We start from the raw sequence: 26,411 nt of genomic DNA, 5'->3' as shown, positions 1-26,411 counted from the left end.
GTTTCTCATTTGTAAATATTAAGGTCTGCCACATGTAACACATCTTCAACTGTAGTTTTGATGTTTTTGTTTCACTATATCACATGTATAACACCAGTATGAACAGCATCAAATGTATTTTTGCAGCATTTTCCTTTCTGAATCCTCACATCTTGTGGGTCTCTGCTACCAGCAGCAATAGGAATTTGACCTCACATTTTTTTATCACAATCCATTAAACTTTGGCTGATATTTCCATATCAGCTGGCCATAATTTTGCTAAAGCCACCTTCCTAATGTGGTTCTTGCTTCCAAATTAAGTAAAATAAGGTAAAATAAGGACATTTTCTACACTTTAGGTCTTTCTGCCTTGGGTATGAATATGCCTTAATTGCCATACAGTCTGAATGTTCTACCACCTGAATCACATTTGCTATCACAGGAGAGAAGTGGCATCCTTGCCTTAGGGATGGGGAAACCAAGCATTGAGGAATTAGGAGGACATATTCAGACAACCTGGTTCCTACCTAGGTCCTGAAGGCTATGACGAAGAACCTCCAAAGGATGAGGGTTTTCTTCAGAAGACACCGGTACTCATGACTGACTTAGGCCATCCAAATGGTTGGTTGCATTACATGGGAATATTTAGAAAACAGAAGTGAAATAGATTACTGAAAGGAAATACCAGAGACAGCCTTTAAGCCCTTTGTCCTGAGAAGACAGAATCTGTACCAGAATCCGTACCAGAATCTGGAACCTGCTGCACCACCCGTACATCCCCAGTGCTCCACACTCACACAGACAGAGCCTATGTACATGCCTGTGTGTAAACAAGCACCTGACAGCAGAGCTACAGCTTCATCGTTCTGGTGCCTGGCAGAGGGATACGCCACCCAAGGCCCCTTCCAGGTTTGCATTTCCATGATCCAATATTAGTACAGCTTAGGATACATCTCCTTGGACAGACTGGATTTCCTCTTGACCTTTCTCATTTGAGGTTTGTTTTCCTTGTGCTTTTTATATCACATCCAGGATTTGCCTGAGATGACAATGATGGGCAGGCAGCTTTAAGAAAATTAAAAAAAAAATATATGGATCCACAAATGGATCATGTGAACTTTATTTTTTTTTGTTAAAACACACCTTTCTTCCTCCTGACATACAACTCACCAACCCTACAGCCCAACCTGGCTCCTGTGTCCAGTGAGGGGAAAGAACTTGAATTAAGGGACAAGGCATGCTGACACACTTGGACCACAAAATAAAGCAAAAGAGATGTGGTTTCTGTACAGCATTTAACACAAAATCCAACACTAAGGTACAACTCCAGGACCTAAAACCTGTTACAAAGTCACTTCATGAATGGAGCTGGGTTAATACTACCTCCAGGCATCCCACAGGCTGAAGTTTTCCAATGGGGTGCAATGCCCAAAAGCTCTGTGCCACCAACCACTCCACAATCTTCTGGAAAAGCCTTTGAGCACTGACCCTATGACTCTGGCTCTTCAGTTCTGTTAAGCTTTGATTTTTGTTACTATTGATTGATCACACTGAAATATTTAAACAGGAAAAGCAAACTAGCATTAGTAAGAAGCTTCATGTGGCAAGAGGAGAGACATCAGCTCTGCTGTGCCTCTTCTCTCACTGTGGTACGTTAAACGCTCCATGTCTGTTGTCAAACCCTTAGAGCAGGCAGTGTTTTGTCTGCACCTCCAGATCTTAGGAAGGACTAAGAAACTAAGAAACAAATCTGCTTCTAAATACGGAATGTTTCAAGCAAAGGACAGACAATTCCCCAAACCAGGCAGAGATACTTTCTCTGGGCAGAGAAGAAGGTGTATGGCAGACAGACCACAACCTTGTCTAGGGACGGTTCAACTTTGAGTCTTCAACCACCTTCAGATAAAAAAAAAACCCCAAGCCCCAATACCAATAAACTAAAAAAAGGGGGCAGTTACGACCCTAACTACACAAAGAAATTCAAAGGGATTGGTAACATTGCAAATGGTATTCTACTGTGCCTGCACTGTGAACAACTAAGCAACAAACTAAGTTTGTGCTCAATTTATAATCCTCAAAATTGAAATACCTGGTTCTCCAATCACATGCAGAATGGACAGTCTCAGTACAAGTATTTTTATGTACTCTGTCAATATGTCTACACATGGCCTGAAAACTGCTCCAGGCTGGCAAGCATATTTCAGGGCTCCAGTATACAAGCTTCCTGCAGACTCAGCTGCAGGAATTTTAAGTGCTGCTGCTCTCTGCTGCTTGTCCTGCCTTTATGCTGAGCAACCCCCCTGAGCTAGAATTTGCAGAAATGAACATATCCATCACATCAATACAAATGCTTTTTTTTTTTTTTTTTTTTTTTGCTGCCAAGGAGGTTTTTTTTTTTTTTTTTTGCAATTTAAGGTTGTCATCTTGCAGGAGCATGCACATATAGGCGCTCCTCTATAGCCTTTGGTAGAGAGGAGGTAGTCAGCAAAAGGGTGGGATGAGGCTGGGGCAGCTAAATACCCACTAAGTCTTCACAAAGTCTGTCTCCACATACATTTATGGCAAACACTATGAGCTATGAAGTCAGTCCCTTGCCTATTAAAACACAATAATCTCATATCTTCTGTACTATTTTGTCAATATCAAACAGAAGCATTTCTGGTTCTGCTGTGGGTTGAGTGCTGGAGACAGACATGAAAAGCTCAGCATCTCACAAGTCCCTGTTTATTAATTCAAAGTAATGCATGGGACAGAGTACAAAATGTTCATACCATTCATTTATTAGCATATTCATCTTGTCTATCACAACAAGGAGACAAATTTAGAATGTTTTTTGTAAGATTTGCCTTCAGTGTCTAGCTGTTAGAGTAATTGCTAGTGAATTACTATTTGCATGAAACAGTCTATTATCCAGCATTACCCATTGAAGCAGATGGCCCTCATTTCATAATGTAAGACATACATGGTGGTGTATCTCTCCTTGTTGCCCTTGTTCAGGACAACCATGGCAAAGCTAGGTGAGGAGAAAGCCTGCATGCTGACACCTGAATGAGCAGTTGGAGCTCAGTATCTGCCTTCAGATGATAAATGCATTTTTGCCTCCATCAGCGTCTGAAAATTCACAAAGTAATAATAAGGATGACTTAAGTTTTTGCTCAAAAATAATTTGAGGGTTTTTTGTTCCTTGCTGATGTGTGCTGAAAAAATTCCAAGTTTTTTTACCACATCACTGGATGGGCAAAAAAATCTGTTTCCAGAATGGCAAGACAGAAATTGATCAGTAAATAATATACAGACCACCAACTCACTACAAAACCATGAATAAGAAGGATACAGTTGTTAGAATCTAGTATTTGCACACTAAGAACTCCTTCACTTCTGGTRTGACAACTTGCTGATGACCTGAGATGTCCCTACCATCTATGTGACAACAGATACTGCTMTCTCTACTTAACACCATCATCCATGCCCATGAAATTGAAATACATAAAGAGACAATGAAGTATAATGTAAAGAAAAAGTAATGTTTCTGGAACTGGCAAGCAGAGATTTGAATAAAGGTTCTACCAAGTCATGGATAGGGCCACTTCCAAAAAACTAGTGACATCTTCGGTGGACTGACTCCTTTTCTGACAGGATGCTATAATACCAATTCTTCCATTTGGCTCTGACAAATGGGATTTAACTGTCTTCTGACTGAACTTAGGATGAAAAGACACCTAAATGGAAGTACTTAGAAGGTGTGAGACTTGTTCTATACTGTTCTGCAACTCCACACCAGAGCAGAGACTGTGCAAAGGGTCTCCTGTAGCAAGGCAAACTGCATGCAATCAGCTTTCAAATCAGGGTGTTAAACGCCATCTGTTTTGTTACTTCAGCCATATTAAAGTACCTTTAACTGTCTGCTTATACATAGATTGACAACTGCCCCTGAGCATGAATCACTGCATGCAAAGCTTATACTCTGCTACCCAACTAAATTACTCGGCACACCCCAAAAACATAGAGACAGGTAAGCAATGACCTCTGTGATTGTGTGAGAGGAGCAAAGAAGGCTTGGGTCAGTCTCTTAGCGCAGAAGCTGATGGTCAAATGTAAGAAGATGCTAGACATCTCCTAAAAAAGCACTCAGGATCTTCGCGTCCCAGTGATACTAAGAGTGACACAAACTCTGTGTGCTCAGAAGTTTCTGGACTGAACCATTAAATCACACATGGCTGAGAGAAGGATGCATATTTTGAATTAACAAAGCAACCACACACAAACCCTGTAGGGCCAAAATGCCTTCTCTTATGTAATCTTAAAAAAGAAAGAATATAATCCCCCTCTCCAAGTGAACTAAAACCTTGGTCTATATACAATGCAAAGAATCAATTATAGATTCAGAAATTCTTAAAATGATCTGCAGGCTTACAGGACTTTTTTGCAGCTATTTACGTCTATCATGCAAGCCTTGAAGACTGAAACACAGAAAGAGCTTAACACATAAAAGCATAACTTTAAAAAGTTTGACACAAGCACAATAATAGAATGCAAACCAAAACAGCTTTTTGGCACTAAAAGCATATGCCCTGCCCCCTGCAGCAAAAAGTCACATAGTGAGAGTGCATGTTCTGTTAAGAATTACTATTTTTGAGTGAGACTGGTGATTTTGGACAGTAACATTAAAGAAATCTTTAATAAGGCAGTTTTCCCACTGCACATTTACTAAAGCATCCCCACTGTCCAAAATCCCAGGAGTCTGGGGATTTGGTATCTTGGAAAGAATTTAAAAAAAAAAAAAAAGTTTCCCAAGGTACTATTTTGTTCTGTTTTATGCAATTTTTCCCCCTAGCAATATCATTATTCCAATCCTCTCCGTGGAGTATTTGCTATAGTATGTCAAACCAGAGAGAACACTGTTACTGACAACTGAAAGGCCTCTGCATCTGGACAAACGTACCAGATAATGTCACCCAACACACTTGACAAAAAGCAAACCTAAAAATCTGCAATATTAAAATAAAACTTGTATTATACATTGCTTAAATAGCTTTGCATGATTGTATTGTACAGCATTTGCCTCTGAAAAATTCAGCAAAAATGTGTTCAAAATTATGAAAACAGCTTAAAAGCTATGAACCTGACAATCTGTCTCATCTGGATTTTCAGTCCCTTAGCTTTCTTTTTTCTCTGCCCATTCATACAGTCATGGACAAGCAGGTGTGACAGAGGTGTCTCACAGTCCATGCCCTGGCCCACAAGAAGACTTGATACCCCTACAGCCCTTCTGGGAAACATCTGTCTCCCCTGTTCTTAACCAACTCCTCCACTGGTGGAGCACCTGAAGGCAGTATCCCCAGATACACCATTAGGAAGTTTCCCTTAGTGTCTAATCCAAAATTTTCCTGTTGTGATTAATTCATTTTTGTACTGTTTACCAGATTTGCAGAGAACAGACTGTTCATTTCTTCTTTGAAACACTCTTTCATTAACCCAATTATTTCCACCATGCTTTTTTTCTTTCAGTTCTCTTTTTTTGGGTTAAACCTCTTACTTCTTTTCACCCTTTTTCTAAAGGCCACATTTTATAGACTTCTTGTCACTTTTGATGCTTTCCTTTCCATATTCTCTATTGTTCTTCTTTTCCATGGGCCGTGCAGCCCATCAGCTTACAGAGGCTCCAGGCTGAAGCATCACCAATGGTTTTGGAAGCCGTAGGCTTATTTAGATATCCCTGTAAAAAGGTTTATCTTTTCTGCACCTATGCATCATCGTTGACTTATCCTCTGCTGCAGCAAAGCAATTTACTCTCCAGGGGGCAAAAGCAAAAAGTGCTTAACTCCTGCGATTCTCTCCGTGCAGCCCCTGATAAATTCAAACACAAGCCTCAGTTCTGTTCTTCAGCCTCAGTCCTGGTATCCTTTCTGCTAGGTTGGGATCAAAATCTGCAATGACTGTTGTCCCAGTACTGTGAGGCACATAGACCTTTTCAGCAGTCAGGAGCAGCGTTTTCATTGTCCATGGTGGCTGATGGAAAGAAAGGCTGATCCTCAAAGGGAAAATGGAAACCAGCTGCTGCCAGTCTCATGACATGAGCAGTACTGCTTTCCCTTGCTTCTGAGTATATCCAGAAACAAAATCTCTATGTGAGCAACCAGAGTTATCAAACTCATTASGACACAGCCAAACTCCACTGCTTGTGCCATATACTCCAGAAATGAGCTACTTTGCAAGGGGTGCCAAAATTTCCTTCTGGAGGGTAGAGACATTGCTCTAAGTCTGTTGCATTACTGCTGAACAGCAAGGAACATTGCCTGTTACTGTCCACAGCAATTAGATGAACCTGAACAGTCTCCAGATAATAATTCTGGAGCAAAGCAGGTACTCACAGGATAGAAAATTGGCACTAAGCTTCCTTGTGAGTGGAATGTATTGAGGAAATATGGAGACCTGAGAACATCTAGTTCTAAATGTGGAGACAACGGGTTTTGCAGGCAAGCCTCTTTTCCTCCCATTTCTGACAGCTGGACCAGAAGACAATATGATCCCACTTTTTTTTTTTTGTCAGTTTCTTCTTTTGTGGAGAAGCAAAGGAAAACAGACCACTGCTGCAGAATAATCATGTCCAATTTTGCTAGAGATCAATTTTTCTGTTAGTTCAGAAAATGCAACCAATGTCATGGTGATCCACACAACAAATACTTGGAATTAATTATTTTTCTTTTCACAAATCAAAACCAAAAAAAGGGGATGGTTACAGTAGGTCAGAGAAAATGTTACATGGTGGCTGTAGAGGCAAAAGACAGTCCATGTGAAACCTTGAAAAAATTTATTTGCAACCAAGGGATGAGGTCATCTTTGTGCTTGCAGAATAACTTTTACACAGAGTAAAATGCAGGGTGCAGCCAGAAGCTAGCCAGTTGTGCACACACCTGGCACGTTGTGAAGAGCCATCAGAACACGAGACAACGTGTACAGCTAGATACTGAAATGCCAAAAAGTTTGCAAGAAATTCAAAGGGGTCACAGTTGGCCTCAATTTCTTTATGTATACCCTTTTCCTATAGAAAATCATGGGGCCTAAGATGAAGATCATATCACTAACTTATTCAGCAGCTCTCAAGAGACTTCTTACTCYGCTCCAGAACTCAGCAGGCCACTCACATCCATGCCCAGAACAAGCTAAAAAAGTCTGCTGCTTCTCTCATGCTCAGAAGCTAGCAGTCTGCCCAATTTCTGCTCAACACACTGTACTTTTGTCATGGACAAATATGTGTAAGGTAAACCTTACAGTTACTGCCTGCAAGAAAAGGAAACCAACTCTGACCTTGTACATAACTTGTGTATGTCCTTGTATTTATGGATTTTCATGTGTGCAAGTGTTTTGTTATTATTTATTGTAGTTGCTGTGTCAGTAGTGTTTATTTTTTTTTTTTGTATTACCTTATTAACACTAGTCATTATTATTACTAGTTAATAAAATAAGAATCTGAATTAAGTGCAGGCTCCTCTATCTCCCTGGTGTAAGTATATCCTGCTAATCTATGTGCTACCACAGTGCCTCATTACAATTTTCATGGGAAGCAGGTGGGCTGAAGGCATTGAATACCTTGAGACCTGATGGTCCAATTCCATAATACCCCCTGTCTTGGTTTAAGACAATTTGAAGGAAAACACTCTGGAATGAGATGCCTCTCTTTATGGGTTCAATCAATCCCTTTCCACCAAAATGGAATGAATATGAGCTGATGTATGTGAACAAACATCAGCTTACTAACAAGGGGAAAGCAACACAAGAAAGAACAGCAAATAACCACAAGATATAAAACTGCTAAACCTTGCAGACTCCGCAGAAAAAAAGAGAGACCCAAAAATGCTGGGGACATCACTGAGTCCATGGCTCGAAGGACAAAGGGAAAGGTGGTGTCCATCTTCCTTCACTGCCCTGCTAATCTCCCCAGTAGCAAAGTTCTGCTGAGAAAGACAGCTGGCATGTTCTGATGGTGGCTGGAAACTTGGACAGGCCCAGAACCTGTGAAAGGACTTCACCTTTGTGTGGGCAAGAGACAAGAGGAGCAGGCAAGGCCATGTGGCTGGGCTGGGGCGACTCTATGGTGTTCTCTCCCCGGCTGGTGCCAATGGCGAGTTGGAGCAAAGCCGACCTGGCTCAGTGTGGCGGCAGTGAGCAGCCACCTATGGAACTCGCCTCCAGGCAACTCCAAACTGCCAACTGAAGTCTCTCTGAGATGAGAAAAAGAAACAGATTCCAAAAAGAGAACTGAAAAAGGAAAAGCCTCTGCCTAAGCAAAGATCAAGAAGCCAGTGAGGCAAAAACCTTGCCACAAAAGAGCACACTCAGCCTGCCCCAGCAGTCTTTAAAAGTGACGGAAACCACACCCTTTCCCACCCCCTCATTTCCCAGCATCATAAACAGTAACAATTTTGGGCACAGACAGATATAGAACACAGTAACTTCTGCATTACCCATGACACYCCCAGAGAGACAAAGCGGAGCACACAAGCAGCATAAGGCTGCCCTGCAACACTCATTCTAATGCTGCTTGTAATTATGAGTCATTAGGGGTGCTACTGTGAGCAGACCTTTGGAGACCAGTGATGCATTGCTGATAACTACAGCAGGACAGAAAAACTAAAACAGACGTACTTTCAATAAAGTGGAAAACTCAGAGGCAACATGCTACCTCCAAGCAGCAAATATGTAAGAGTAGTGAGTATATAAGGTGAGTAGATCAAGACTTCCCCTCATCAGGCAATCAGCACAGGTTAGAAAAAATTAAAAATACACTGAAAACCCATTGGTTTAGAAGTCTCCTAAAGGTTTTGGAGTTCATGGAAAGGTAAATTTTCTGTCAGACTATAAGAAGTGTATGAAACAAAACACACAAGAAGCTAGGATACACACATTTTGCAAAGGCCCAGGTTTTGTGCTTCAGATTTTTGCTTCTTGCCTATATATGTATACGCAAAATCCGAAATTAAAATATTTTCCACTAACCTCACCTAGAGACAGATGTCTCATATGAACATGGTATTTCTACCAAAAGAGACTGCAAAACTTTCTGGAAGATGCTCATCACAGAAGAACAGAGCACATATGCTTAATTACAAGTAAGTAATTAGAACAAAGATAATCCTAAATAATTTAAAAAATAGAAGACCCACCACCATAGAAGCACAACCCACAGCAGGTCATTCCTTCCATATGTAAGAGGAATTTGAGATGAGGCAGCTGCACAACAGGGTAACGCTGTCTGCAATTTAGAAACTGATGCTCCCTGCATATTTTTCATTTTTAAAAAAGCAATCAGTGAATGCAGATAAAACATGGAGGGCTGTAGTCCTGCTGGAGTGATCTTGTCACAACATGTGTTATGGCAGCTCTACATTTTTACCTTTGTACTTTGTTCTATGTAGCAGAGCAACATAATTAACCACTAGTTGGTAGTGTTTATGTTAGCTCTCAAAAGGTTAAGAAGCTGATTATAGCTAAAATCAGCTTTGCCTGGGGCTTCAGTAGCTCTGTGTAATCAAATTAGACAAGCAGGGCACAGTGTCACCTAACACAAACCATGGCACTTTCTTGTCTATTCTGACCTTTTTCATTAGATGAGCAAGCCAGGTTTTATCTTAGTCCAAACATTTTGCACAAATTAGTCCCCAATAAACTCTGAGTGATAAGTGAGGCTTTTATCCACATCCTTTTCTTCAGTGACCTAGTGGGACCACACTCAAGAGGTTCCTCAGTAATAATCCCAAATTTGTTTTCCCCCAAAATAACCTCTTTAATTTTTTTTTTTTTTTTTTTTTTTTTTTTTTTTGGGATGGTTGGGGTGGTCCTTGGAAAAGGTTTTAAAAGGCGAATGGCAATTATTACTTCAAATCCCAGAATACTTTAGCCTCATATTTGTCTCAGTCATTTTATTATTTTGATTCTAGAATTGCAGAACAGCAAACATAACTTCATAAACACAGCAGAGAATGCATTAGCATTTCTACGTAACTGCAGGTAAGAGGCTCAGCAGAGCTGTGGCTCACTCTCTCTCTGTAGCTGCACTGCTCTTTGAAGTCAAGCAAGGTGAATGCTATGGAAGTGTTTAAGGAGATTTCATAATGTAGTCAGAGGATCAAGAGAGCCTGACATCAGAACACTTTCCACCCCGCCATATCACAACTAAATTTAAATGTAGGCTGCAGTACCTATTGCTTCCATAATCTTGCCATCTTTGAACATGAAGAGAACGAAAGATTAAAAAGGTAAAAAAAAATATAATGAAAAATAATGTGAAATATAGATAAAAACCTGTGAATTAAGGAATTGTTTTCCTGAATGAAGGAATATGCTTTCCTGAATTTTCTGCACTAATCAAAGTAATTTGTTGGATCTATATAAATTTGATTTGTAATTTCAAGTCCGGCTCTGCTTATGTAGCTAACTGAAAGACCCTTCATGTTGTGAAAATAATAAAGCATGTGATACAATAGCTTCTGCAGATGATTTGTGCATAGTTATTTACAGACAGCAAAATCCAAACTTGTTATTTTAACTGATTAAGTCATAGAAATCATGCCTCCATGCTTAGACACTCATGTTGATTCCCGCTAATCCATCAGAACTTAATGAATTTATATGTGGTTAGCCTGCCTTGCCATAATTGTATATCACACTTCCATGCCGCATGCTGTGTGAAAAAATTAATATACCAAGTTTAACTGAAAGACAGAGAATGTGATGTCCTCCTATATTTTCAATAAACTTCAAATGACTGTGCTGTTACTAGTCTGAAGAGTTATGACAGAACTGCATTCTTTAAGAAAAGAAAAAACCTACCACACAGCAAAATATATAAATGTATTGGTGGAGTGTCTATAATTATTTCAAATAATCTGAATTTTTGATTGCACCATCAGCCAGTCAGGAAGCTCCCATCTATCCCTCTACAAGTTTAAAGCAGASCCAGGTTCTTCAGAGAGAACATATATTAGCCATATATATTATAGATTCAACAGTATGTCCCTGTACACTTTTTTCATATGTCAGCTTTTTAGAAGATAACACACTTTTTGTCAGCTGACTGTGGTACACAGTAATTCAGTTTACACCCAGTGGCAACCACTGTCAAGGCAAAATAGTCTATTGTCTGCCTTCCCGTTTTTGTACAGAGATCTGCCACATTTGATGCAGAAAGCACATAATTTGTGTGTGTGGGTGAAGATAAGACAACCCACTGATGGGACACTATGGCCATAAAGAGCAGGTTGGCACTATGTGCCTCTCTGCTGTCCCAGCTCAGTTGGGAGAAGCTACCAGCATCCCCACTGTTGCCAAAATCCTTCCTTTTAACAGGAAGAAATAAAGGAAAAAGAATCAACTTTAAACAAAGGCATTTCCAAAATATCAGACTACTCAAGGAAGCAGAGAATTTCTCCTTAATGTATGATTGGGTCTTTCAATGTTAATTTCTCTTCATTGCAATGAATGTCTGTAAATTGATTAATAGCATTTAGCTCTAGAGTACGTCACTGATCTGTACAGAATATACAAACTCTTATATGAAACACACTSAAAGAACACACTCGTTGCTAACTTCCTATTAATATGTCATCTGCAAGACAAATTGTATTCAGAGATTAATGTACCATTTAAAAAACCCTAGGCATAAATTTCCCAATCAGAAAATAACAATGTACCAATTTGAAGTGTTGAACAATATTAATACCACAATAAATTACCACTTTGGTTCATTTTTGCCTTCATGTATCAGTTTGGAGAATGTAGCACAGCCCTGTGGTACTACAACTGAGCTGTTCTGGGACTCGAAATATGAAATAYGAAATTGTTGCCTCCAAGATCTCTACCAATAATACAAAAGCATTAATGATGCTTAGCAGTAAATGGTGATCATTGTCTCATAGTGGCATACTGTTTTGAGGTACATACGTTTGAGGTACACGAGTGGCTATCTTTGCAGATCAGAGGATGTGGACTGCCCCTATGGAACAGGAACAGGAACTAATTTCACTGTATGTATTGAATACCTGAAGATATCTTGAAGTGCCATGGCACTGCTGGTTGTGTCAAGCTACCGGTAACATCTGGAGCTCAGTAACAGCACACGCAGCTTGCACACCTCATTCAGGGGCTGTTAACCCCGGGTAACACTCTCTCAGGGAACCTCCCCAAAGCAGACGGCTTTATTAGAGTCAGCCAAATGGGAGTGTGCATATGTAAATCACTGCTGAGTTTGTACTAAATCTTTAATGTCTTAATGCCTTCATTTGCCTTTTTCCCCTGACTTTGACATTGCTTCAGTGCGAACAGCTATATTTAATTTACAAGTTTTTCTGGCAATTTTTTTTTTCCCTCCCCAAAATCAGAAGGCAGGAAGTAGATGGGTGTAACTTAAAGAGGCAGCTGAGACGAGCTGCTGGCAGAGTGAAGTGGTAGGTTTTAGTAATAGCTGGAAGCCGTTAAGTGGTTCTAAGCTTTGAAGTCAGTGCAGCTTTGATGTGCTACTCCCATAGTAAATCGCAAGATAGTCTTAAAAGAAAAAGATTTCCCAAATACCATCCAAGTGTCACTGCTTGTGAAATCCTTGTATGATTTTTTTCCCTCTGTTGAACTTTAAATCTATCATTGGGCTGCTCTCACTCCTTCTCAGCCACTTCTGGTCTATTTTAAAGTGTCTTGGTTAAAAGGATAATTACACCTGTGCTCGATTTAGTGGAGGCAAGTAACTTACTACATGTTATTTTGTTTTGCTGAAATGCTTCTGAGCATTCTCCTCCCTAGATCTACAGTGCTCAGACACAATGAGGAACTGCTGGGTGGGATGCTGGAGCAGCAACGAGCAGAAGCTGTAGGTCAGAGAAGCACCTCTGCTGGTGTACCCAGGGAGGTTTGCTTGTCTCCTGTTCATGGGAACAGCCACAGCTTTCCTAAGGGAAAGTATCCACAAGGGTGATGATGCAGAAACACCCCTCCTTTGCTCTGTCCATTGCTTTGGGAGAAATGACTGCATGGTGCCTGCAAAGAGGCTTTGCTATTGAAATTCACCCATCCACATTGGGAGTGATGGAAGAGACGCAATCCTGAGTCCAAGGGGAAGAAAAGTAAAACCCATCAGGAACAGGAAAGTTTTCTTGGTGAGTATTTGTCTCCCACACCAAAACATCTATTGATTTTTCCCCATAATATAAATTGTCATTGAACCGCACGCTTAACCAGTATGAACTTTCACATTAAGTGAAAATATGAACAAAACTATCTTTGGACAGTTAGGTTTAAGAAAGCAACTCATAAAAGCCCAATCTTTTGAAAATGGTTGTACCATGTCCAATTAATTTTAATAGCTACATTTTAAACCTAAGCCTATGTCTCAAATGCCATAAACTACATACTGAAGCATATCAGAACAACCAATTTCAATGAGTTTGAAGCTAGCAGGGCCAGAGGATTAAAATGGTTTAAACCAGTCTTTATTACACATCAAAAAGCTGTTTACCTGAGCACACATATTTGAATGGAAAAGGGAGATACCTGCCCCTGCCCATGGTGAGTGCTAGGAACTATATGATCTTTTCCAACCCAAACCACTTCATAAGCCTATGTTTTTTATAATCTGAAAGATCCATGCCTGTCTAAATGGACAGAAATAAAGAAAATTATATGCAATTAATAAATTATAGGAGAGTAACATGTCAAGGTTAGAGGTCACTGAAGATTTCAGACATTCTCAGAAAATACAGCAACAGACTACATGAGCGGATAGGATGCCCATCAATCTGTTAAGACTTTTGAAGCCTGATGATGATTTCTATCTTGCTCTTTCATATTAGTTGTTATTTATACCAATTACATTCTAACAGTGCACTCAAGCCAGACTCTACAGACATATAAAGTGAAAGTGAGATGTGAAATGGTCAAATTGCCCTGCACATCACAGGCACTCACAACTGTGAGCAGCATCCTGTGCAGTCCTGCAAAACGTTAATTACCTTCTGCACCTTCAGGCAGCTAGTGGTGTAGCTCTTACTGGGGTAAGCCACAAGCTAAATATACCAAAGCCCAAACTCAGGTTTGTCTAAGTGGGGTCTGACAACAGTGTTGAAACAAATTCTGTTCCAAAAACTGTTTTAATGTGCACTGGAATAACGATAACCAAAGTAAAGCTGTAAAGTGCAGCCTCTCATAAATATTGCATACCCAGCACTGAAATCAAAGAAGTAACATGCTGTTGCTGCCAGTGAACTTGAGTGAGGGAGTGTGGGATTAGACAGGGAGTCTATTTGCATTAATTTTGCATCAATATCCATATTAATTCTAACACAATATTGTATCAAATTTGGGGACAGCACTCAGCTCAGCCTCCCTGGTGAATGAAATATCACTTGTAGGGCTTCAGTAAATCATTTAGTAGCATTAAACAAAGTCAGGCATGAAATCMGAGGAAAAGTGTAGAAAAAGAAATGCAGCACAGAAAAATCATGCCGGAATTAACAGAATACGTAATGAAAGAACCTGTGCATGGAAAGAGTAACTTCAAAATCAATTTCTATTTCCTCATTTATACAAAGGATAGATTTCACATGGTTGATAATAGCTTTGGAAGATGACAAATCAATTCACCTGGGACTGACTGTACCTGCGTTGCCAAAATAACGTTATTTATCTGTGGGTGCAGACTACAAGCTCTGAATACAGCTAAAACCATACAAATAAAAATGTAGTTCCAGTGAAGACATAGACTGGCAGGAACCAGGACTTGCCTGCACTGTGTAGCAGAGTTCTCCTAAAGTGAGACAATCTGACAGGAAGTGACATCAATGCTCACACTTGTGTTTCAGCTGGAATTTCTAAAACTTTAACAGAACATGAACTTTGTGATCAACACACAAAAGAACAGAAAATGTCCTCACTGCTCTGCTGAGCCATGAGCTGCTTTGGAACAAAGACACAAGGGTGTAGAGAGATAAGGGGAGCTGATCTTAGCAAGATTGTGTGTGTGTATTTTCTACTGATATCATGAAATACAGTGGATGCCCCAGTGTTATCCATTTTCCAGTTAACTCACATTTCTCACAGGCTGGGTATACTGGTATTAATGACCACTTTGTATCTAATCCCTTGTTTAAGGCATACTCTTGCTTGGTTGGCTCAATGAGAGCAACCTGTGACATCTGGCTGGTGGGAAAGCCCACAACATTTTGGTGCCATCTCCACTGATATTTGTTGTTTGTCTTCATTGTCACTCAGAGATGACAGACTATGAAAAACAGTATTTTGTCTCTCCTTTAATCTGTCACTGGCACCTCCTCTGCTTAGCGTACAAGAAATCCTACTGTTAGTTTGAGTGAACACGTTGCCTTTCCACCTGTGAGGCTTCTCCATCTCATGATCTACTTTCTAAAAAATTGCATTGCATTTACAAAGCATTGGTAAAAATTGACTGATTAAATTCATGGAAACTAGCAAATCCTTGATGCTAGCTGCCTAGCATCTTGATGTTGCAGCCTGAAAGCAATGAACGTTGCTTCTTAAAAAACAGGTGGAAATCAACTCTTTTAAAGATGGCTGCAGTGACTATTAAGACAGTGCAGTGATTAGTTAGGCCACTGACACTGGAAGCAACAATCAACTTCAGTTCCCATATCAGCATATGGGGTCTCAAACCACTGTCTCAAACGAAGGTGACCAATTGCCTGTCAACAGAGCAGGGTTCCTCTTGTGTTCTTTCAGGTCCTTTTTCTGCAAAGTTGCACCCATTCCTCTGCACAGACAGGCAGATCTCTATGAGAAGTGGTGTTTTCCTGGCCGACAGGAGATGCGTGCTTCAAGAGTAAGGAGAGAATTATATTAGACAGAGTATGACACATATGTTTACTAAGTTTTATCCAGAGCTATTAAGAGAAGAAGAAAAGAACACCCTTAAAATTTGTCATTAGCTCACACTTGGCATTTGGTTTAAAATAGTGGTCTGCTGGGACAAGGATTGAAGAGAAACCACCAGCTGAACCAGGTGCCTAGCTGCCAAAAGGAATTTGCAAGATACCACCTAATGTGGGCGTAAGTTTTGCAGTCAGTAGCAGGAAATTGTCAAAATCACAAACATCCAGAATACTCCTGAAACAAACCAAATCCCATCTCACAGTTCTGACACATACTGTTATCAGCAGCCAGCACAGTATTGCTGGACACTGTACTTCCCATTATCTTTCATGTGTTGGTTTAATCTGATGGGATTTTATGGGAGGTTTCCTTTGTGGAAAAAGGAATATTATTTCACTGAATGGACCAAGTTGCATAAACTGTCTAGAATATGCATGTCTAGAACTCTGTCCCCAAATTAACCAAGTAATGTATTTATTAATAATATTTAATATATTCAAATTTAACTACTCATAGTAAGAATAAGTCCTTGAAGTTCAATTCCCTAGAATCAAAAAGTGATGCCTGCTTCTGCAGATCCAGTGTCCTGAGATGTGTTTATGTTCCTGTTTGTTTGCATTACACGCACAGCTGCAGTAGAAAAATCCTGTTGGAGCAGTCATGGCATGCACCCTTCAGACAGGAACACTCCCTTCCATGCAAAGCCCTTCCAGTTTAACACCCAGTCCAGTATATAGTTCAAACTCTGACATAATAGCACTGATCATCTGGAGGCAAAGATGGTAATAAAATATGCCCTGCCTTCCCCAGCAGGTGAAGTCAGAGTTAAGGTCTGCCAGACTCAAACAGATCATCATGTATGTATCTAAGTGTCAAGGCTGGCCTTCAGATTTCAAATAGATATGGGGTTTATTTATATGTATTATAAATTATATTGTGCGCATTTTATATTTTATAAGGTGCATAATTTCAAACAATATATTGACATAAAAATCTTCAATAAAGTGATAAGAACTTTTTTACACTTTGCCTCATTTGCACAACTCTTGTTCCTAAAAGCAATRATAGGCACTGAACAGCGTTTGTTTACAATTACATGACATTTATCTTCAAACTGACTACTGTATCACAGCAGTAGTAATGAATATAATCTAAAATGGTTTACTCTATTAACCATGTGTATTATTTCTCTGTTAAACTGCTGGAGGTATGTCTTGCAAACCATCTGTAACAAAAGCTTTAATCTGTGGGAAAATATCTTTCACATAAAAATTGGAATACAGATTAAAAAAATGCTGCTCACTAAATGCAGTTTCATTAAATTAAAATATTTATTGGCATACATAATTATTCATAATATTAAGATATATACGATAAACAATTATTTCACAATGTATGGTTTTCATGTTGTAGTATAAGAATATAATAATGTCTACTTAAATTAACCTTGTCTTTAACACTGTGTAACCAATCAGCACTTGAATTCTTAGCACTTGTTTGCTTTTGCTTTTATTATTTTTTATTATTAACTATATAACAATCACAATGCATTTAAAATAAGTCTCTTAACTGTCCCTGTATATCAACATGACAAGATTAGCTGCTGATGCAGGTTAGCTGAAAATTACTAGTCCATCTACCAAGAACTGGGCCTCCCAAATGTTCTTTGATAGTCGATGAAGGTCAAATATTCTGTGAAAGCAGTCTCTAAAAATGCCATTGTGGAGCTCAATGTTTCTCATGTTTTGGTTATCTCAGGTTGGTAAATCAATGCTCTCAGCTGAGTGCTAGCTGGAGCAGTCCAAAAACTGTTACATTAGCAGTTTGAGGGAAGGGTGTTGAGAAGACAAACATAATACCAATTTAATCCGCATGTGTTGCGAATAAGTTTATCTGGCAAATAAAAAGAAAAGGAATGAGGAAATTAATGCTCTGCCACTGATGGTTTTTCCAATTCTTGTTTGTTGTCTAAGCACAGCCACGAAGCCCAATGTGAGATAACTGGTGCTTCTGACGGCCGTTCAAATAATCTCTATGTCAGGAGTATTAAAAAATCTTCTTATTACCCACTTAGACTGACTCAAGGGCACAGAAGTGGTGAGGCTGTAGTGCTCTATCATCAACAATACTGATAAATCTGATCTTGGGTCTGTGGTGCATGTAAATTCGTACACTAAAAAAGCACAGTAGAGGATGTTGGTCAGGAGCTTTGTGACAGACAACCTTGGCAAACAGTGCATGGGCTAACTTTCTCCCTAGGCACACCTTGTAATGTGTAGCGTTTCATCACCCTGAAAGATATAAGCTCAGGAGATGTATATTGCTGGTCACAAATATTAAAGAGTTTCTAAAAACAATGAACAGTACTCATAGACAAAAATGTAAAATATTTTCAGTGACTTTACCATTTCGGGCAGTGTTGTGATTGGACAAAGACAAGTGGCTGGCTCTCAGGGGTCCATAAATTCCTACTCTAGGATGGCCATGAAGAACAAGGTCTCTGCTTTGAGGGTGACTGTTGCTTACTCAGATGTTCTTGAGGTTGAATGCTCGCACCAAGCAAGACACTGGTAATTAAACTGGGAAGTTTGGAAGAGAGGATATGTCATTATATGACACAAAGGAAAAGACCAAGAAGATGAGCACCTGTCAGGAAGTAATGTAAGGACCTTTACTCCTGCTCTGGGTTGGGCGATAAGCCTGAGAAAATCCCTTTGAGAACCACAATGCTGTGATATTGGAGTCTACTAATGAGGAATTAAGATACAGGAATGTAATTAATTCAGGCCAATGCAACTGACTGGAAAATAACTCCTAAACAAATAAACTCAGTTCCACTCTTTGATGAATTAGTATGTTTAGGTGATATGGATTTACATGCAAATATACTCAATTTTTTGTCAGGTATTTGATTTATTCCTCAAGAACATTCTGAGTAGGAGGAAAAATCGTTTCACCTTTGCCAAGCATTTTTAGAAAGTGCTTTATTTCCCTTTAGTTTTGAGCAAATAAATATCGTGCTTCCCAGGCTCCCAGTGAAAGTTCTGGACTGGAGCTCTGTACCTGTTCTAGGTGATTGGTGGTGACTGCTGCTTTGCCTGCTGTTGGAACTGTGTCTAGCATGTGAGCTATTCCCTCTTGCCTTTCAAGAGAGACGTTAAAATATCTTCCTTTTATGAGGAAGATATATTCATCATTTCTTCTTCTATGCTAAAATATTACCATGAAGTAGGAGAAACTTAATTACAAGTTCATTACTTAATTAAAATTTCAGATTAGGCAGAAATTGGCCAACATTTCATGAATTCAGGAGGGGACAAATGGAACAACTCGAAATTGTTTACTCTTTAAAAAAGGTTGAAAGTTAGTATTATTCCACATTTCTAAGAACTTACAGACTAAGTAATCTGCAAATGCAGCTATCATGGAGGAACCACTATTGAATAGCGATGTTATTGCTGTCCTGTTGCTGTCCTATGTCTAACGTCCTACGGCTATTCAATCACACAGGAAATACATACAAATTCACTGCAGGCAAAACTTGTGTAAATGTGAAGATAGTTGGGATGGTTACTAATAAGAAGGGTGATAAGTTTTCTGTTTGGTTTTGGTTTAAGGTTTTTTGGGTTTTTTGTGTGTGTGTGGTTTGTTTTGAGTTTTTTTTTTTGCTGGGCTTGGTTTTGGTTTTGTTTTGGTTTTTGTTTGTTTGGTATTAGGTTATTTGGTTTACTTTTTTTAAAAAGTAACTGCAATGTTTCCTAACACTAGTTTAAAACCAAGATGAAGAGCAGTAGCTCTAGAAAGGGCAAGTTCCTCCTGAACTCTTTATAGTAGAGTAATAAATGGTTGAAATGCAGCTGTTGCTGAATGAAATGGGAGAAAATCGAGTAGCAAAGATTTGAAGACAAGCATGTACACAAGCCTGTCTCAAAGAAAAGATGTTGAAAGACTGCAGATGCCACAGAGAACTGTATGAACGCATTTGAAACCTGCAGAAACTAACTTGCACCGAGACTTAAAGAACTTAATCGATTAAGTTTCTCAAAAGAAAATGGAATGTTGATTCGATCCCAGTCCATAATTCACAGGGAGAAAAAGCAAATGTGCTAAACAGCTCTTAGTGTAAAAAAGACACAACAAGAACGGCTGGAGCCTGAAACCAGGCAAAGCCAAATCAGATATGAGCCAATCTTCTTAATAGTTTGCAAATTACAAAGGGAAAGGAGCAATGGACTCCCCATCTCTTGAATCCTTCCAGCCAAGGCAGAATGATTTACTGGGAGGAGCATTTTCACCAAATTAAAGTTTTAAATTTCAACATAACATTTGGTCAAAAGTTATAGACATATGTCTAAAAGTAGACAATAAGTGATCTAAATATCCTTCCCAGCCTTAACTATATATGCATTTGTGAAAAAAGGAAGGTTCTCTACTGAAGCAGAACTTTTTGAAAAATTCTAACAAATCTAAATCCAAATCCAAATCTGCATTCTAACAGAAAATGAAAGCTGAAACGTGAAAGATTTTTTGSGTTTTATGTCAATACAAATAAAAATTTTGGTATTGAATTTTGGATGACATCTCTCAGGGAATACCTCCTTACAGGTGTTGACCTCAGTAGAGTTTTCAAACATGCACTAGAGTAAGACCTGCCAACGTGCAGACAGACATGATATATAAGGCACTAATGAGATAGCATTAAGTAGTATCAGAAGCAACAGTCACAGCAGTCTAATAGTTGTCAAATGCTTCACAGGAAAATACTGTGACTGTAGTAATTTAAATTACTACAAAGACAGCCTCAGGGACTCTAAGACAACAACTAACTAGTTGACTCTAAAAAATTGCAATGATAAATAGATATGAGTACAAGAATATTTTTTTTGATGACTGTTTCTCCAATATCAGTACTATCTCAAATACATGTAAGTATTTTGCAAATAGTAAATGAAGCAGTGTTATTGAACTCTTTGAAATACACAATATCTGGTAATTCAAGTCAATGCTTTCAAATTCACATTTCCATATTTACCTATGAGGTTCTGGCACTCCAGAACCTGCAATATTATTCAACAAGTCTCTATAGACTTTGTCCTTTCCAAAGCACTGCAGAGCTAAGTTACTCTAAGCACAATACAGGAGCTCACATCCAGCTTTGTTTACAAATGAAATGAAAAGCAGACTGCAACACCTGAGTCTGAGCAGGAGTGTAAAAGCAGAGCTCCTTTGAAGAATCAGTAATAGGGAAAAAGCTACTTACTTCCATGCTAAGAAGACATAAGTTAAAGCTGGACTTAGTGCAGCAACTGCCAGAGCTGTGGCTAAGACAGTCTGATGCTTCAAAGTTACCATATTAATTTCCAGTCCCTGACTGGCAGAGTACAGCAGCAGAAAAAAAGTAAAGGACCAATTTTAGCAGCAGGTGAGACTGTTAACATGGGTGACAAAACAAGCATCACACTGTAGATTCTTGCACTCCTGCTGTGTATTAATCTTGCAAATACCTTAAAACAAATTAATATGCAGCTAGACGCAGGAGCCTGCCACCTTGACAAAAAGCTTCAGCACTTTATAGTTTTTCCTGAAATCCAATACTTTTTGACAGAACTACATGCACATGAAGACATAAAATGCAAAGAGCTCTACAGTAAACACTGATTAGGTAATACAAATACCCATGAATGACTAATAAATGCAGAAATAAAATTTTTAAAATAATGAATAAATTGCTTAATTGCTTTATTGAAAAAGTGCATGGTTTTTTTCTTATCTCTTGTAATGCTGGAATTTTTGGACACCTATCCTCGTCATGAAAGACTAATATCAGAAAAAATCCCAGAACAGTCCTCATTAAACTGATTAAACAGTTAACAAAAGAAAGAAAAGCAGTGCTAAACTGGGCTAAAAGCTGCTAGGAATTGTCTGAGCCAGGTATTGTCTCAGCACTTAATACAGTTTATGGTTGCTTCTGCCTTGTTTGTTATGAGCAAGATACATCAATCTGTAAAGGTGGAACTGCAGCGTGGGGTAAATACAGTTGAGGAAGAAAAAGAAGGAAGAAATAAGCTGATCCTTCCCTACAGCCACCCCAAGCCTCACTAATATAATTACCCCTGCCACATAGACCCTGTGGTGTGGGAGAGTCCATTTAACCTCACTGGAGATCCTCCTGTCTGAACCCCAGAATCTGCTCAGCATGGTGTGCATTTGTAGATAGACAGGATTTTCTGTGGAAATACACAACTGTACTCTTAAAAAGTAGGCAGGAGTCACCTGTTAGGCAAAGCCAACAGAAACTACCACTGCTGAAATTTAATGGATAATTCATTGGTTCCCTGGTATCAGCACCAGCTTTGCAACAAGGGGTCTACCTGATCAGTCAGTGCACTTTGTGTGGGGCCATAGACTGCAAGTCTGCTCCACCAGAGAAAGGCTTGCTCTTTACCTGATGCAGTCAGTTTCTTGGATTGGTGTTTGAAGCAAATCTAGCACTCCAGAATAACTTTACTTAAATTTACCATTGTGCCATGGAGTATTATTAATACTAGTTTATTAACTAGCACAAAGCAGTAGTTTTGAGGGGACTGTTTAATGCCACATTCTTTCTTGATATTAAATCAAGCTATGCCAAGGACTCGACTTATTTTTTAGCGAGGTCTGCAGATTCTCATCTTTCATTTGCTTTGAACAGCAAGATTCATATGTGCATACAAAAAAAAAAATCTCAAAAAACCCTTGAGCCTTGAAGTACATATTGTATGTTCAACACATGTGGAAATGCTTTTGGCTGTGCTTTTACCATGAGATTCAATGGATAACAACCTTAAAGCTCCTTTTTGGGACAAACTTCATCAGAACCTGCCATCAGGTCCTCTTCCCCTTTCTGAGAAGACAAAGCAAGAAAGCAACCACTTTGCACAATGCTGACACACAAAAAGGTGACTATCTTACCTGAGCCTGGACAACTACCACTATCTCCACTCCACATTCACTTGTGTATGCACTTTCATCTTACACAACCATCAGGGTTACTCACCACAGAGCTATAGTATGATGTGTAGTCTTTTGGAACTTAGGCACGTATGCCATCAAAAACTCCACAACCTTACATGTATATTAATTACCATTACCATGGTTTCTTTGCTAGAAGGTAGTGGATGTTACAAAAGGCTGGACGTAGCCCTGGAGTACTGGCTCCAGGTGGCCTGGCTTGAGCAAGATGACCTTGATGACCTCCAAAGGTCCTTTCCCACCTCCAACATTCTGCCAAGTCTTTTTTCCCCCTTATATTTATTTATCTGTAAAAGCCCCCAAAACCTGTAAGTACTGTGTTAGAAATTGTATTGTTGATATTTTCTAAATTAAAAGTTAAAAAAAAAAAAGGTTGTGCTTGGCTTACCTAAATGTAATTAAATGTTTGATGTACAACACAGAGTCAGGCTTGATGGTGGGTACCAGGAAATACTATCTGAAGACCCACTTAAGAGCACCACCTGCACAATTCATACCTGTACCCCAAAATTAAGTTTGCTTTTCTTCTACCAGCCTAAGGCTACTTTATTCAACTGTATGAATTGCACTTTTTCTCCTATTACATAGACATATATTCAAACCTAGGCTCATTTGTGAATAGAACTTTTCTTGATTATTGTCAGTGTTTCATTGCATTGTGTCATCTTATTTGTCTTTTAATGCTGTAATTTCCTTATTTCACAATGTTTTAACCACATTGGCTGCAACTGTTAACAGAATAACTAGTGATTTTGGGGCCAACTAGAAAGGCTTAAAAAAGATTTGATTAGGCAATTCAATTTACTAATGTTACAACATCTTCACTTGATTACTTTAAATGAGTGTTGGTGCATATCCACTTCGGCAAAATACTGTGAAGTTTAATCTTCTCTTCTAAATAACAAGCTTTCACTGGCGAAAACACATGGGCTAAGGAATACAAATAGGATTCAGGAAAACAAAGGCCACATTTACCTGGCAGAATTTACCATAATACCTTTCCTGGGGTAAAGTTCAGGACACTGTACTGAAATCAAAGTAATTTAATTTCTGAACAGCATTAGATATGAACGCAGATGCATGCGTTCTACTTTTTCCCATCCCTACTTTCAGCTACTCCTGGCTGGTAGTTGTTCCAGTAAGATGACTTCCCAAGGACTTCTGAACTCCCTGGTCCAGAGTTAGGAGAAATGTTGTAAGGTCTCAGAGACACAGCCTGAACTACGACTACAGTCAGCAGTAATGCAGTGCAACCTGCCATTAAAACATTTATTCCACTGTCTKTGTCAAATTCCAAGCTAGTCTCCAGTCTCCTAACCAGTAATACTTCCACCCCTCTCTATTTTATCTGACAATCTTTAATGCGATCTTTAAAGTCTTCATCTTTCTCCACCCTACATTTTCTCATGTTGTAGATGGGAGAAGAGCCCACCTCCTCTGAGACAGAAGTGATGTACTTTGGTTGGATTCCATTAGGAAAGTACATTAAGATTGAGCCAGAAATGACCTCAAGGCTAACAGAGGTCCTTAACTAGGGCTGGAAGTGAAGAGGGTAAGGAGATGGGAACCTTGAGAGTTCCAACTGCCCTGTCATGGGAGTTCGACCAAACTTTCAATAGATCAGTTTGCTCAAAGTTCCATTCAACTTCTTTTGAACATTTGCAGGGATGGGGCATCTACAATATCTCTGGGCAACCTGTGCCAGGGCCTCACCCTCACAGGAAAGGATTTTCCTCCTGTCTTTTCTAATCTAAACCTGCCTTCTCTCAGTTTGAAGCCACATCCCTCCCCTTGTCCTATCACTCCATGCCCTTGTCAAAAGCCCCTCACCAATTTTCTTGTAGCACCTTTAGATATTGGAATGTGCTCCACGGCTCCCCAGAGCACTCTCTTCTCCAGGCTGAATAACTGGAAGAGGTGCTAGAGCCCTCTGAGCACCTTTGTGGCTCCTTTGGATTTGCTCTAGTGGGGCCTATATCTACCTTTTGCTGAGCTTCCAAGAGCTGGATGAAGTCTCCCAGACAGGGTCTCACCAAAGCAAACAGATGGGCAGAACCAAACACCTTAACCTGCTGGTCATGCCTCTTTTGATGCAAACCAGGATATGTTGYCTTTCTGGCCTGGAATGCATGCTGGTGGGTCATGTTTAGTTTTCTGTCAGCCAACAACTGCATATCATTCTTCTAACAGCTGCTGCCAGCTGACTGTATTTGTGCATGGGATTGCCCTGACTGGCCATGTCACCAACAAGATGCCAGAAGAAATTAAACTATTACACCAGCATGCAACCAAATTCTTGAGATGTGGATGAAGATCATGAAGGTGAGACCCACAAACCACCTCTTGCCACAAAAACAGAGAATGGATTTATTATGGATTGCTTTTTCTGTATTGTTGTTCTTATGCTCTTGATATTTAATTATGAAAGAGTATTCATTCCTTTTTGTTACCATGTAAGACACGGATCAATTATGGGAAGCATTTTAATTACTTAATAATTCTTTAATCAAAGGTTTTAACAACTCAATCTAGAAATACAAGTGATTTTCCCAGTTTGATGGCCATTTATTTTGTCTCTAATGATTTTAAAGGAGGCTGTGAGATAATCTGCAGTAGGAACGGCTCACCAGCTAGGATTGCCAGTAAAACCCAGTATGCCGAAAGGCTGACTATCAGACCCTTTTTGGAAAAGCTGGCTCAAGAGATGTGACCACAAGGCAATTATTTCTGAACTTATTTTCAGGGCAAACAAAGATAAAAGATGGGCTTCCAAGCAAAGAAATGAATCTTTCTGCAGCATAAGGTTTATTTTAAAAGATCTACCATTGTTCGGATTGCTCTCATTGTCATTCATTGAAATACCACGGGCAATACTGCCAGGATTTGAGTGTGGACTCTTTCAGTACCACAGTTCTCAGGAAAAGAGTGAAATAAAATCTCTCACATTAAACAATAATGCTCCTACATCTAGTAACAGTTCATAAATTTATTACATATTACCCTAATGCAGGTTTATACCATTGCACATATAAACACACTGTATGAATTACTCACTTGGTTCTCTGTAAATGTCTTAATATTGTTCATATAAGAGATGATTACAAGAAATACAAGCAAAAACACATGAGCAAACTGGTAATTCAGGAGTAGTTGCGTAAAGTTATACTAGTTTTAATCTGTATTTACATTACAAAGAATCAGCCTGGAAATAGCTATCTTAGGGTAAATCATTATCAAAAATCTCTGTTGAAAACACCTAAAACATTAGTCTCCTTAATTTATCTCAATGTATGTACTAAATACAAATMCCCAACTTTACTGGCTGAAATCCTACCCCATTTAAATTAATTCTTCTCCCATTTCAGTGCAGCTTGGGAATTCATTAAGTGGTATAGAAATGTTAAGGCCACTGTGACCCATCTTCAACAGAAATGTAAAATCAAGACTTATTATTTATACCTCTAAATTAAGTATCAGTCTGCTTCTTAAATAACATCTAGGATTTCTTTTATAGGATACCTAAAATGACCTCT

The 26,411-nt window shown here is 39.2% G+C and overlaps 1 protein-coding gene across 4 annotated transcripts in view; it reads right to left on the bottom strand.

The window, feature by feature from the left end:
• FAM172A (family with sequence similarity 172 member A) overlaps nucleotides 1–26,411 on the bottom strand; it is a 256,196-nt gene that overhangs the window by 43,072 nt on the left and 186,713 nt on the right. The window contains exon 11 of one of the 4 annotated variants that reach the window (XM_057372937.1): nucleotides 507–583. The exons of 2 other annotated variants lie outside the window; for them this stretch is intronic. In XM_057372937.1, coding sequence (XP_057228920.1) covers nucleotides 507–583 — 77 coding nt within the window. Of the gene's footprint in view, nucleotides 1–506; nucleotides 584–17,285; nucleotides 17,761–26,411 lie in introns of those variants that run through there. One more of the 4 variants, XM_057372946.1, reaches the window with a different exon arrangement.

The sequence above is a fragment of the Malurus melanocephalus genome, unplaced genomic scaffold (genome assembly GCF_030028575.1).
Source record: "Malurus melanocephalus ecotype Western Australia unplaced genomic scaffold, MMel_1.1 scaffold_7, whole genome shotgun sequence".
NCBI lineage: Eukaryota > Metazoa > Chordata > Aves > Passeriformes > Maluridae > Malurus > Malurus melanocephalus.
This window is presented reverse-complemented; position numbering and strand designations above follow the sequence as displayed.